Raw genomic sequence first — 13759 nt, 5'->3', positions numbered from 1 at the left:
AAACGCCTGGATCACAGCACTGGTCCATAACCACTACACCAGTGAAGACAAAAGCTTTATTGTGAAACCTATTTTAAGTAGCCTATAGATGCACCCAACTGTCCTGATTAGTTGTACATGATTGTGTAAGATATTATTTGTTAGAATGTATTTTTCTATGGGAAATTCTATATCATCTGGTTTGGTAGCCCCTGGTAACCCCTGGTAGCCCTGGTAACCCTATCTTTATGACCAGAGACCAAAAGGGACCTGTCCTCTGATTGGCTCCTAGTCAAATTCGAAATGACCCCCACTTCTAGATTACTTTAGCATAAGACACCCAAGTCATGGTGGTGGCAAAATGCTATTGGTTGGAAGGAAACCTTATAAAAGGGAAAACAAAGAGAATTTGAGTTTCTCTTAACTTCTTCATCCTGCAACGAGAGACAAGACAGAGCTGGAGAGGAGAGACAGAGAGAGACACATCGCTTCCTGCCTGACCAGACTGGCCTATAAGCTGTACTGTGAGGAGAAAGAAGAAAATGGGTATTATCTGTTTCTTACTGTAATCCAGCGAAGCTTAATATTTCTTATTTTCAGTAATATAATTGAATGATATTAGTTTCCTATTTTTGTCAAAATAAATGATTATTGCACATCTGTGACTTGACCGCATCTTCCCTCTAAAAAGGATCTTAAAAGAGAAACCAACTGACTTTGAGTTTTCAGTTCAACTATTTATTTAGACTGACTGAAAAACCAAGCAATCCCAAATTCTCTTACAATTGAATTATTGGAGTTAGTCTCAAATAAATGTATAAGCTTATATGTATATGTATGTGTTCTATGGCTGTACAATCAGTAAATGCATTAATTGTTACAAATGCTCGTGCGGGGGAACGTATGATGTGGGTGAATTGTCGCCAGGACGAGTTGTCGGGAACCAATTGTTGCCTGGCGAATTCACAGAACGAGTTGTCATTTAACCATGAAAAGACTTCCGGATATAGTGAAATGACTTCAAACTAAAAATGTCAAAAAAACAATAACCATTAGTGCAACCCTACTACATTACTCTAACGATGTAGATACAAATATTAAATATAGACTATTTGTAACATAATTAATTTGTTGTCCAACTGTGCCACCCCCTCCCCCCAAAATGTAGTTGCATGAGGCCCCTGAAGTGCAACATTAGTTATCAACAAGTTTAGAACTGGATTATAATTCCACAGGTCACATTTGTTTGACATTTATATTTCTGTATCTGCAAACCCCTCCGTTGTTCTTCCATTAAACCCGTCTGCATGCGCTCGAAGGTGTCTGTAAAACAAGCGTCACATTGAACAATCTGTGGACTTGTGGGTCCACAAACACAGAGGTATTTATTTGATTTATATATAAATCAAATATAGTCCTATTACCAAAACGTAAATAAACATAGAAAAAAAAATCTTTTTGTAGGAAAATATATTTAAAATGATAATTTTGGGGTGAATTATTAAACCAGCCCTGTCATACAAGTTACTGACAAGTCAGATCTGGTGTAAAACTCTAAAATTGTTAATTCATTCATAAATTGTAACTCTAAATTATGAAGCAATGGGTTATATTTTACAGTTGTGTCTGTCAGGATTACACATATACGGTTGTATTCAGAATGTGTTTTTCACAGTAATGACAGAACTTCTTATTATCTATGCAGTGAGCTAAAACTGTGGTGAAGAAATAAAATGTGTTGTGTGGAGTCTTACCTTAGCTTGTTGGGACCAGTATACGTCCTGTTACAAGACAGAGGGAGAAATAAACCAATATTTAGAAAACAATCGTGAAATTAGGCATTTTATATGGATGTGTTATATCATTGTAATAAGCTTTCTTATCATAGTAATATTGTTTAGGCATCAAAACTGTCCAAACATATTTACAACTGCATACAAGCTATATCATACAAACAACTTTGCACAAGCAATACAAATATACAGAAATATTTTTGCTGTAACACTGGAAAACAATTAATATATAAAGCTTCATACTGATAATATTATTATTACTCGATTTCTTAGCAGAAACCCTTAGCCAGGGTGACTTACCATTGTTACAACATATCACATTATTTTTACTTGTGTGTGTGTGTGTGTGTGTGTGTAAAAGTCGGACAAAATGGGTGGGGAGAGAGTCTAATATTCCGGCGGTGTCCTGGCTTTATTAAAGTTCTCAATAGTTCAACGAAAAAAATACAATACAAGGGGAAAAACAAAGCCCACAGAACATCCACAACAAATAAGATCCTCCGCGTAGACCAAGGCAGGAGCGCCAGTCCCCCAGGCAGGGAGCGAGATTAAATAGACGGAGCACAGCTACCACTGACGTCACATAAGAACATAAGTGTCCAGTCGAGAGGAGGCCATTCGCCCCATCGTGCTCATTTGGTGTCCATTAATAACTAAGTGATCAAGGATCCTATCCAGTCTGTTCTTGAATGTTCTCAAATTGTCTCTTCAGCCACATCGCTGGGGAGTTTGATCAGATTGTGACGCCTCTCTGTGTGAAGAAGCGTCTCCTGTTTTCTGTCTTGAATGCCTTGAAGCCCAATTTCCATTTGTGTCCCCGGGTGCATGTGTCCCTCTTCCTGCTTGTCTGCCATTTCCACCTGGATGCACTCACACCACCTCAAGCTCAACCTCTCCAAATCAGATCTCCTCTTTTTCCCCCCCTCTTCCTCACCTTCTGCTGACCTCCCCATCTCGATCCCCCTGGAATCCACCACACTCTCTCCTTCTTCTTCCGCTAAAAATCTAGGAGTCACCCTCGATCCTGCACTCTCCTACACCCAGCACATCACCACGCTGATACGCACCTGCAGATTCTTCCTAAGCAACATACGCCGGATCCGTCCCTTCCTCACCGACTACTCAACTCAGCTACTCGTCCAGTCACTGGTCCTTTCTCGCCTGGACTACTGCAACTCCCTCCTGGCCGGCCTGCCTGCATCCACTACCCGCCCACTCCAGCTCATCCAGAACTCTGCGGCTCGTCTGGTGTCTCTCTGCCCAATTCACACACGCTACTACACTGCTCCGCTCCCTCCACTGGCTCACGATAGCGGCACACATTCAGTTCAAGACTTTGACCCTCACCTACCGCTGTCTCGACCACACTGCACCAAGTTACCTTCAGTCACTCGTCTCTCCATACATCCCCACCAGACCACTGCGCTCCTCCAGTGCCAGAAGGCTAACTCTGCCTCCTCCCCACTCTCCTTCCTCCAGAGCCGCTCCTTCTCATCCCTGGCCCCTAAGTGGTGGAACGACCTGCCCACCGAAGTCAAAACAGCAGAGTCCTTGACCTCATTCCGGTGCTTAGTCAAGACGCATCTCTTCCGACAGCACTTGTAATATTAGTCCTATATCCCTGCTAGATAGCACTTCAGCTTATTATGCTCCTCACGTTCTTGATTGTTCTCCTCTTGCTCCCTTTCCCGTAGCCCTCATCTGTAACCCTACATCTTGACAGCACTTAGCTTCACGTCTCTTACTGTATGTAGCGTAAGGTACAATTATAAATTTCAATTTAAGAAGTGAATTTATAGTATCACCTTATCACGAATCCTGGAATCTTGTAGAACTTAATTTCTGTAATATTTGGACACAGACACCAATTCCAAAGATATAAATTGTCAAATTTATTCAAAAACAAAGACTAAATGTAGCACTACACTAATTATACAAAAGGGAAAAACTAATTAAAATTCAACTCTAGATCAACAAATCAAAGACAAATCACTTCCATGACCAAATCAAAGACCATGGGATTGCATATGATAACACAAATCGTTAAACAAAAAAGGTTATAAACACATTGACTACAATACCGGTTAGTAAGACGAAGGTGAGTCTCTCATTAGTATTGTTAGTCAGACATTAAATAACTACGCAGGTTAGTATTTATGTCAGGTAACTTCTCGTTATATATATATCAGTCTCATTTAAGTTTAGGTGCCGAGAAAGATCCTATCATTACTTGTTACCACAATTTCCCTTAACTGATTATTATTCAATGATCAAGGATAGGCAGGGCCACCAATAATCTAATGTCTATTAATGTGTGTCAATTTCAGACTAAACAGTTAAACAGGAATGAGAAGATATTTCTTGGCATTGACAGATTTTATTTCTAAAATTATCAACAAAACAGTTTAATGCAACACACATTTATATTTAAGAAAACTAAATGATATTACACATTCTAGAGTTATGAATCACAGATTAACATTTCTAATTGATTTCTCAAATGTCATGAATCATGAACTCCAAACTGTTAAACTTATGTGAACTTCGTCTCAGAGAGGCCTCTCTGTCTTCGGGCTCAGATAACAGCACACGGCACGAGGTCCGTGTGGTTGGAACAAAGGCCGTCCGGTTCGGCTTTGTCCAAGAACTTCCACTCAGTCGATGCACCTGGAAGTTGGGGTTTCGCGAATGTAGAGTCGTTTCCAAACAGATTTTCCACTGGTTTGAAGGCTCCAAGGTTGTGCACAAAATCTTCTTTGTAAGCAGGGGTTCCACCGTAGTTACTTGAAGACAAAGTCTTTGAGGAAAGCAGGGCCCTGTTTGTTCCAAGGGTCAAGTTTCTTACGACTCAAATAGCTATTTAAATGACTGACACTTTCGTATACAGTCGACTTAGTCAATTGTCCAGCTGTAAAACTCCACTGATCAGGTGGGCACAGGCGGGCATGCGCAGTCTGTAAAGTTCTTTATTTAATAAAGTCCTTTAAAAGAATTCTTCATACGGCTCAATCTCCTTCTCCCAGTTTAACTCTTCTGTTGCCGGCAAAGACTTAGTTGGTTTCTGGTTCCGGTTCTGGCAACAGAGCTACAGGTTGAGCTGTGGCAGCGAGTTTCTGGTTCAGGTGAGAGAGAGCGAGAAAGAGACTGTGCGCTGTTCTTTATAGTCTGTCAGAGCAATAGGTGATTGGTTCTTGAGTTCTTGAGATTGGATTTCGGTTTCAGCCCCCAGTGTCCTATTGGAGGGGGGTTTGATTTATGACTGATGTGAATCCATGCCATCTTTTGGAAATGCCGGTTGGCCCGGGTTCGTAGCTCTATGTCGGGATTTCGGCTCTCGTCCACTTCAAAGAGTTTTTATCACCTACAGGTCCCTTTCTCCAGACATCTCATAGCAGGATTCCAAACTATTTGGCCTCTTCTCAGTGCCATCCTCCCCAAAACTGTCACTTTGATGAGCTAAGGAAATCTGATAACTTTGGGGGGGGAGAGATCTTCTTTAGATCAGTGCTTCAGCTCAGAGCCCAAATGCTCTTATCAAAATACACCCAACATAACGCTACACTGTACTTGTGTAAATTGTAATTGTAATTTGTAAAATGTATTTTGAATTGCTGTATTTTAGCTAAGTTGAATTTGTAATGATTGATGCCTTGTACTTCTCTGTATTTTTGCACTTATGTTGTAAGTCACCCTGGATAAGGGCGTCTGCCAAGAAATAAAATAATAATAATAATAATAATTGTACAGTCTGAACATCACTGCCCTTGTTCTCAATTCTACACTTTTGACAATATACCCCAGCATTGTGTTTGTCTTTTTTATTGCTTCCCCATACTGTTTGGATGGAGAAAGTGAGGAGTCCACATAGACTCCTAGGTCTTTCTCATGCAATACTAGTTCTATTCAGTCGCCACGGTGCTCCTTGCCCACAGCCTGTTTGCGAGGGAGCGGACAGACAGCAGCCTGGCACACAATCATAGAATGCACAGAATATTTATCCCAAAACTTCTTCAAAGTTACTGACATGCAAAGTGAGACAAACATCTTCTCCTTTTTACCTGTGGATTTCTTCTTGTAGTAGACTCCCCCTGCAGCTGCGATGACAAGACCCAGCACCAGACCAGACGCCCCGATAATGATCTTGTTCCTGTCAGACCCGGGCATCGAGGGATCTGGAACAACAAGGTTTATTAGTATCTTTAGGTCCAGGTTCCATCAAAGCATCAACCCACCTGTAAATCATTAATCAGAACCCAGGTCCTTGTTGGCACGATTCTGTTTGTTAGAGGCACCTAAATAGGCGCATTTACACTGTCATTTCTGTTCCGTTCAAGTGCGTCGGTACATTTGGTCCTGCTCAGAAAGGGCAGTGTAAACGCTCGGCAATCGGATCAAATGCACCTCTCAGGGAGATGGTACAGATCCAGATCAAAGGATCGGTAGCATCTGATCCTGGCAGTGTGACACTTGACTGGCTCAATTCCCAGCATGCACTGTGGCGGCAGTGTTTTAGAGATGGGGCAGACAGACAGCCTTCACATCAGTGGAGTAGATAGGAGACACTTCCCTACTGCCATTATAAATATAATATTGATCAAATTAACACTAAAAGACTTGTTACTTTACTGTTGTAAAAACATATATAATTTAATTTTAATTTAAAATGCTTTGGCTGGAAAAAGTAACTTATTTTGTTTGCAAAAAATGTTTGTATAGCCTATTAATTAAAAATACGATAAAATATGCAAGTGTGTTGGTTTTACTTGTTAGAATAATTCACAATGGGATAAAACGAGTTGTTGATACAGCCGTGTTCTTAAAGACTAGTTTAATACGTGCATATAATGGAGTTTGGAGTTGCGTGTTTGTGCACAGGCGATGACCCCTGTGGCGGCTGAAAGTTGATCCTGATCAAATGTACCGATGCTTTTGTAAAAGCCCCTCATGTCTTCACTGCCATCAATTGCTGAGTCTGTAATTTGCAATTGGGCAGGTGGGATTAAGATTCTCATTCAATGTTATGCATTGTGGTCATCCACAAAAATAAATACATGTAAATAATATATATTATTGAGTATTTTATTCTTGTTTGATTAAACTTGTATTATATTTTGTGTCCATTCATCTGTCAGTTATTACTATACATGTGTAAGTAACATGGCTCGTTGATGTAACCCAGAGCTGGCTGATCGCTCTACTGGGTGGAGCTGGTGCAGTGCGGAGTGGAGGAGGAGCTCCTGGGTAGTGTGGTTCAAATCCCAGTGAGGAGCTCCAAACTGCACACACTACGCATATTATCAAGAACTGTGACATCTCCCTTTTTCAATCAATACAATTAAGAGTTTTTTGGTGTCTCTCACCCCACTTGATCTCCAGGGGCTCCTTCAGGCTGCTGTGCTCCACTCTGCAGGAGATGGTCTCTCCAGACCGGGGCATGAGCTCCAGGTGTGAGTGTATCTGATAGTACCAGTCTCCGTCAGCCATCAGGTCGGTGAACATCACGCCGTGCTTCACCTCAGTGCCATTTCTCAGCCAGGTGACCTTGATCTGTTGTGGGTAGAAGCCAAAAGCATGGCATGCGAGAGTGGTGGGCTGCTTTGAGCTGAGTGCTGGGGTCCAAGTGATACTGACAGAGGGTTCAACTGGAAACAAAAGCAGATGAATATGGTTTTAATTCAGACTGAAATATAACTATATGCATTTTTAAAATTTTGGGGCAGATTTCTTAACTTCAGTTGCAGCACAGTAGAACATAGGTTAAGTATTTAGATCAGGTGACTATAATTTGAACATAAGTATAAAAGAAAGTCCAGTCGAGAGGAGGCCATTCGCCCCATCGTGCTCGTTTTGTGTCATTAATAACTAAAGGATCCTATCCAGTCTGTTATTGAATGTTCCCAAATTGTCTCTTCAGACACATCGCTGGGGAGTTTGTTCAGATTGTGACGCCTCTCTGTGTGAAGAAGTGTCTCCTGTTTTCTGTGTCGAATGCCTTGAAACCCAATTTCCATTTGTGTCCCCGGGTGCGTGTGTCCCTGCTGATCTGGAAAAGCTCCTCTGGTTTGATGTGGTCGATGCCCTTCATGATGTTGAAGACTTGGATCAAGTCCCCACGTAGTCTCCTCTGTTCCAGGGTAAAAAGGTTCAGTTCCTCAGTCTCTCAGTAGGACATTCCCTTCAGACCTGGAATAAGTCTGGTTGCTCTCCTCTGAACTGCCTCTAGAGCAGCGATATCTTTCTTGAAGTGTGGAGGCCAGAACTGTCCACAGTATCCAGATGAGCTCTAACTAGTGCATTGTACAGTCTGAACATCACTGCCCTTGTTCTCAACTCTACACTTTTGACAATATACCCTAGCATTGTGTTTGCCTTTTGTATTGCTTCCCCACACTGTTTGGATGGAGAAAGTGAGGAGTCCACATAGACTCCTAGGTCTTTCTCATGCGTTACTTCATCTAGTTCTATTCCTCCCATAGTGTCATTATAGTGGACATTTGTATTACCTGCATGTATTACCTTGCACTCGTCCACATTGAATTTCATCTGCCAGGTGTCGGCCCACAACTGAATATTATCTAAGTCCATATGACTAACCTGAGCTACTGTTAAATAACTGCCAAAATTAAATGTAATTGTACAGTTCATGTTTCTGAGACGAATGAGAGGAGGTGGGTTGTCTGTTCTCTGTACTACTTATGTGACTCTACTTCAAGGCACCCCACAATACTAAGGGAGAGTTATGGGACCTGGGTTCTTTCAGTATTATTTAGTATTGGATATTACAAGACTTCAGTGTTTAAAGAGCACATGCAGTAAACAGTGCTGGTCAAATTTAATGCTGTATTATTACAATTGTGGAAGGTATGGGTCAGTGCTGAGTTACAATGACATATAGATGAGTTTTTGGCTATATTTAAAATACACACTAAAATAAACACATATTATTCAGGAGCTGATTCAAGAGGAAGACAGGTTAGTAGTTTAAAATAAAATGATGACAAGCTGTTTCATGTGGTCTGAATTCACAATACTGCTCACTGTTTTACCAGTGATGCCCCACGTTGCAAATAAACAATCGGGGGATCTCCAAAATAAACACAGTTCTGAAATTATAAAATCTTCTGGTTCTCTGAATAAACATAAGCACAAAAAATATAATGGATTATAAAATAATAATAATTGTAGTTTTACTACTGTATTCTTTTTGTAGTGTTACAATCTGAAACTAAAATGTATTTAATTGGGATTTGTTGGGGAAAAATGTATTATCTTTTTTTAATTAACTACAAATGAAAATCTTCCTTGTGAATCAAGAATGAGGAATGTGCCACTGGTAGAAATGAGAAATGTGTAACATCACGTGTGTTACGTTACTACCTTGAGATGTAATGCAAATTCAGACCAAATTAATCGTTTTATTGTTAACTACTAACCTGTCTTCCATTTAAATCAGAGTGAAACAATAAGAAAAACAACAACATATATGATACATAGAAAGAAAATGTGATGCATTAATTAAAGTTTTACTGACCCTCTACTAACATTAACATTATAAACTAAAATAATTAACTTGGAAAAACATGAGTTATCTTTCAAGTCGGAAGCACTGCCCAAGGGATTAGCTTTAAATATAACCAATATAAACACAAGACAGAGGCAAAGATGTAGTGGAACGGTGGTGAACAACACCCAACCGAAATACGCAGTTTGTAATGGTCTGATGCACAAACACGGACACAGAGTCTCATGTTCTCGAATCCATGGGTGGGGGCAAAAGAGGAAGTTCCTGTGCAGACGTCACCTTTTACACAAACAGGAAGTGGGACGGGACCTGATTGAGTGACGAGCGCAGGGGCCAAAGGCAGCTTTGATACAGTGACGATTTCAATAGGGTTCCTATGGCAGAAACCCCTCCCCCTTGGGCAGTGTTTCCTTTTTCAGATAGCCAGGCTGTATTAACAACCTATCCTTTGTCCTTAATGTGTTTATGTAAATCAACTGTCTAAACACCTCACAAATCTGGTTGTTAAATCTGTGGGATAAATTGCTGCCAAAATACAACCATAACAAATACAGAGATCTAATTTTACTTTGCACAGTCTACAAAAAATTGAGTAAATTATGAGTGTGTGTGCAAAGCTGAGGCTCACCTGTTTTATCCAGTATGGCGTGGCTGGCGTTAGCAGCGGCAGGTTTGCAGAGGCCATCTTGGTAGGCCCTCAATAATCCCAGTTCCTCTGGATCTTTGTTCCATTGCTCCGCATTGTAATTCCCATTCTTAGTGAAGCCCACATACTTACCCAACCTGCTATCATACTCAACCCACTTGATTCTCTCAAAAACTCGGCGTTCAATGAAGACAACATCATCCACTTTCCCTTTGTGAAAATCACATATAAAATGTATTTGTGACACATATCCCTCTGAAACACAGAAAAGATATGGTAAAGTATTACAGAAAATGCATTGTGCAATAAACATTTGTGACGAGGGATACTACTATTAAGGATTTTGTATTATTACACCGTTGACAGCAGCATCATAGACTGATAAACTATTTGGTATAAAACAGTTACAGATGTATTCATGAACTTCTCTAGTCCAGGGTACAGCTCGGTGGGGGATGGGTCATTGTTGTTACTAGGGAACTCTGTGAATGCGTTTGTCTAACAAAGCTGCCTATAGGCCACTTCCAGCGTGTTGGAGTGATTGTGACTCAGCGTGCTCGATTGCGACAAGGATGCATCCGTAAAGACCTGAACCACCACTGCAGCACCCTCGGCCCTCGAAGGCAAAGCGGAGGAACTTCCTGTCCAATGGGGATGGGAAAATAGGTGTCTATGGGGCTTGATGGCCTGGGACATGGTGCGCAGGGTGAGCATCTTGAAGCACAACACCTTGAGGCGGTGGTTCAGACCCTTCAGTTCGAAGATGGGGCAGAAACCGCCAATTGCCAATTGGAGAGGTGCTGGGGGGTGTATGGGTGGGCGAGAGGCTGCTGGAAGGCCTCAGGGCCGCAGCGCAGGAGGGGAAGCGGACGGTGCTGGAAATGCAGTGACAGAGGTCGGCAGGAGGTCGGAGCTGTTGCCTGGACTGTGGCCTGGGAGCCGAGATAGGAGTGACTCCCCACTGTCGAGCTCCGGCAGGGTAAAGGGCCAGCAGGCTCTCTGTGTTTCGCAGATGGGCTGCTTGGTCTCCAGCATCATAAGCCCTTCGGAACAGGGTCTCCGTAACGCGACACTGCTTGTTGGGGCAGGCCAGGTCGAGAGGTTCCACAAACAGAGGAGTTAGGGAGACCAGCACGGCACTGGTGGAGTTAACATGCGGGAAGTCCACCAAGCCCACTGCAGGTGCACCCAGGGTTCTGGCGTAAGCCTCTTCCACCTGAGCCTGGACAGGGACCATCACCAGGTGATCCCAGGTTGCTCTCAGCTTGTCGAGGAGGTACAGAAGCATACTGTGTCCTCTCTTGAACCTGGAGTGTGGCGGTGTGGGATTGGAGGGCCAGGGGTTCTGGAGACAGTCCACAGCCCTCTGGATCACAGCCCAGAACTCCTAGCCCTTAAGTGGTCCCTTCCACTATGGCATAATTGTCAGTATTTTCTGAAAATGTGTATTCCTACTCTGACCAAGTATCCCCCATCCCCATTCCCCTCAACAACAGGGCTAGGGGAGCCCCAGACCAACCACACCCATCTATATTCAAAACCGTATAACCCTGTATACATCATAATAACTCACATACTTATACACAATGATTGTCCATCCCAATATAAGTTTTGTCAAACTCAAGGCAAAGACAATGATTATCCATCCAGTTTTACATAAGCTACAGTTTTAATTTATCTGATACATGTATTGTGACAAATATGTTTGTAAATTCTGTTACAGACTGTGCAATATAACTTGCAACGTCTTCGTGGAGATCTGTGTTAAGCCGATACATTTCCAACTTTTTTAACTATAGCTATTTGGTTAAAAAAATCTCCACATTTTAAACCTCTATGGGTAACTGATCGTGTTGGCAAAGCTAAGCTGTTTAGTTTTATTTCTCCTATGACAGTAATAGCAGATCAAGCAATACAAACATGCACCACAGAGATCATTGACAAAAGTGGTTACAAGTGAATTAAATGCAAAATAGGCGCTACTTATTTAATGTAACATTACTGACAACTAGTGGTTATTTATGCTACCACATTTGTTTGTAGTTTTTATATTTTCAGTCAGTGTCTTATTCTGTGGAATTCTGCGTGAGGGAGAGAATTCTGTGGACGAAGGCAAAGTCTGCGATCGCGGAATCGCACATTTCTGGAGGGACTGTAATAACGTGCTGCTTATTGTGCAAGCCAACCATCCAGGTATATGAATGCAGAAATAACACAAATTGTATTAAACTGTCATATAAAACTGCTAACAAATAAATAAATCATGCATTTAAAGGTTGTTATTCATTATTGAATAACAATGTTCATTGTTAATACACAGACTAATTTATCCATTTATAAGTTTATGAATACCACTATACAGTCTTGCAGTTTGTTGTTCATCATATATTAATACATTATTTAACATCTAATAATGGTTACCTATGTAAACATATTAGAAAGTGTTACCCTTGCATTTCTAAGCCATGTTGACATGTTGGTATTCCCTCATCCCCTCCTTGTAACTACAAATCCTTTCTGCATAATTCCCTTCTTGTCATGTATTATTATTATTATTATTATTATTATTATTATTATTATTATTATTATATATTTATTTGTTTGTTTGTTTGTTTGTTTATTAGCCGACACCCTTATCCAAACTTACAAAACATATTATAACGGTGCAATACAGTCTAGAATTACAGATCAAGACATGGTACAATTTACAAGTTTAAAATTACGTAAGTGCATAAGAAAATATACAGTTCATAATGCATCTTTCGAGCAGATCACTTTCTACTAGAATTTTCAATTCTGCTAAACCTTGGACATCATAGGTACTATAGGGTGACTGATTAGTAAATAGTACTGAATTCTGCAATATGCCAAATTTTCAATATTTCTGTCTTAGCAAACATCTATATTTTAAATGGCAATAGTACAACTTACCAACTCCAATGTGTTTCAGATGGTCCCAAGAAAACATTAAAAAAAAGGCCAACAGTTGAAAGAACAACATCCTGGGAGCAGAAATAAACTCTGCGCGAGAGAGTGTTGAATGTGAGGAGAGGAGTGAGAGTCTCTGATTTTACTGGGCGCTTTTACACAGTTTACTGTCTGAGTGAATGCAGCACAAATCAAAGACAGCTGTGATGTGACATCAAGAGTATCTAGGGAGACTGGCTCTTGGAGGCGTCATTTCATTTCCTCCATTATGATATATATGTTCTCTGTTTGATGTTCTTCTGCTTTATGAATCTTCAACAAGAGCAGAGCAGTTTCCTGGGCTGCATTACAGACTGACAGAGCTGGAGCTGGGAGCACTGCACCAGAGAGGAGCTGGACAGACCACACTGCCCTGGAGCCGGACTCAGAGTGACCACACTGCCCTGGAGCTGGACAGACCACACTGCCCTGGAGCCAGACTCAGAGTGACCACACTGCCCTGGAGCTGGACAGACCACACTGCCCTGGAGCCGGACTCAGAGTGACCACACTGCCCTGGAGCCAGACTCAGAGTGACCACACTGCCCTGGAGCCGGACTCAGAGTGACCACACTGCCCTGGAGATGGACAGACCACACTGCCCTGGAGCCGGACTCAGAGTGACCACACTGCCCTGGAGCCGGACTCAGAGTGACCACACTGCCCTGGAGCTGGACAGACCACACTGCCCTGGAGCCGGACTCAGAGTGACCACACTGCTCTGGACTCAGAGTGACCACACTGACATAAGGGGTTAATGGAGTAAAGGTTGTGCGGTGGGAAGGAGCATAGAGAGAGGGGATAAAGGAGAAAGGAGCAGGTGGAGGGGGTCAGTGTGTGTGAGTTCAGTCT

At 41.8% G+C, this 13759-nt stretch overlaps 1 protein-coding gene across 1 annotated transcript; it reads right to left on the bottom strand.

Annotated features, from left to right (window-relative positions):
- Positions 1–701: 701 nt before the first annotated feature.
- On the bottom strand, positions 702–12981 carry LOC136771473 (class II histocompatibility antigen, B-L beta chain). The gene is made up of 6 exons (XM_066723807.1): positions 12872–12981; positions 9923–10195; positions 7133–7414; positions 5831–5944; positions 1734–1760; positions 702–1302 (listed from the first exon to the last, which is right to left on the bottom strand). Exons 1-5 carry the CDS (start codon positions 12939–12941, stop codon positions 1735–1737), a joined length of 765 nt encoding a protein of 254 aa, XP_066579904.1. The 5' UTR covers positions 12942–12981; the 3' UTR covers positions 702–1302; position 1734.
- Positions 12982–13759: the final 778 nt, after the last annotated feature.

This window comes from Amia ocellicauda, chromosome 15 (assembly GCF_036373705.1).
Source record: "Amia ocellicauda isolate fAmiCal2 chromosome 15, fAmiCal2.hap1, whole genome shotgun sequence".
In the NCBI taxonomy this organism is placed as follows: Eukaryota; Metazoa; Chordata; class Actinopteri; order Amiiformes; family Amiidae; genus Amia; species Amia ocellicauda.
Note: the sequence above shows the minus strand (reverse complement) of the source record. Positions and strands in the feature narration are given on the sequence as shown.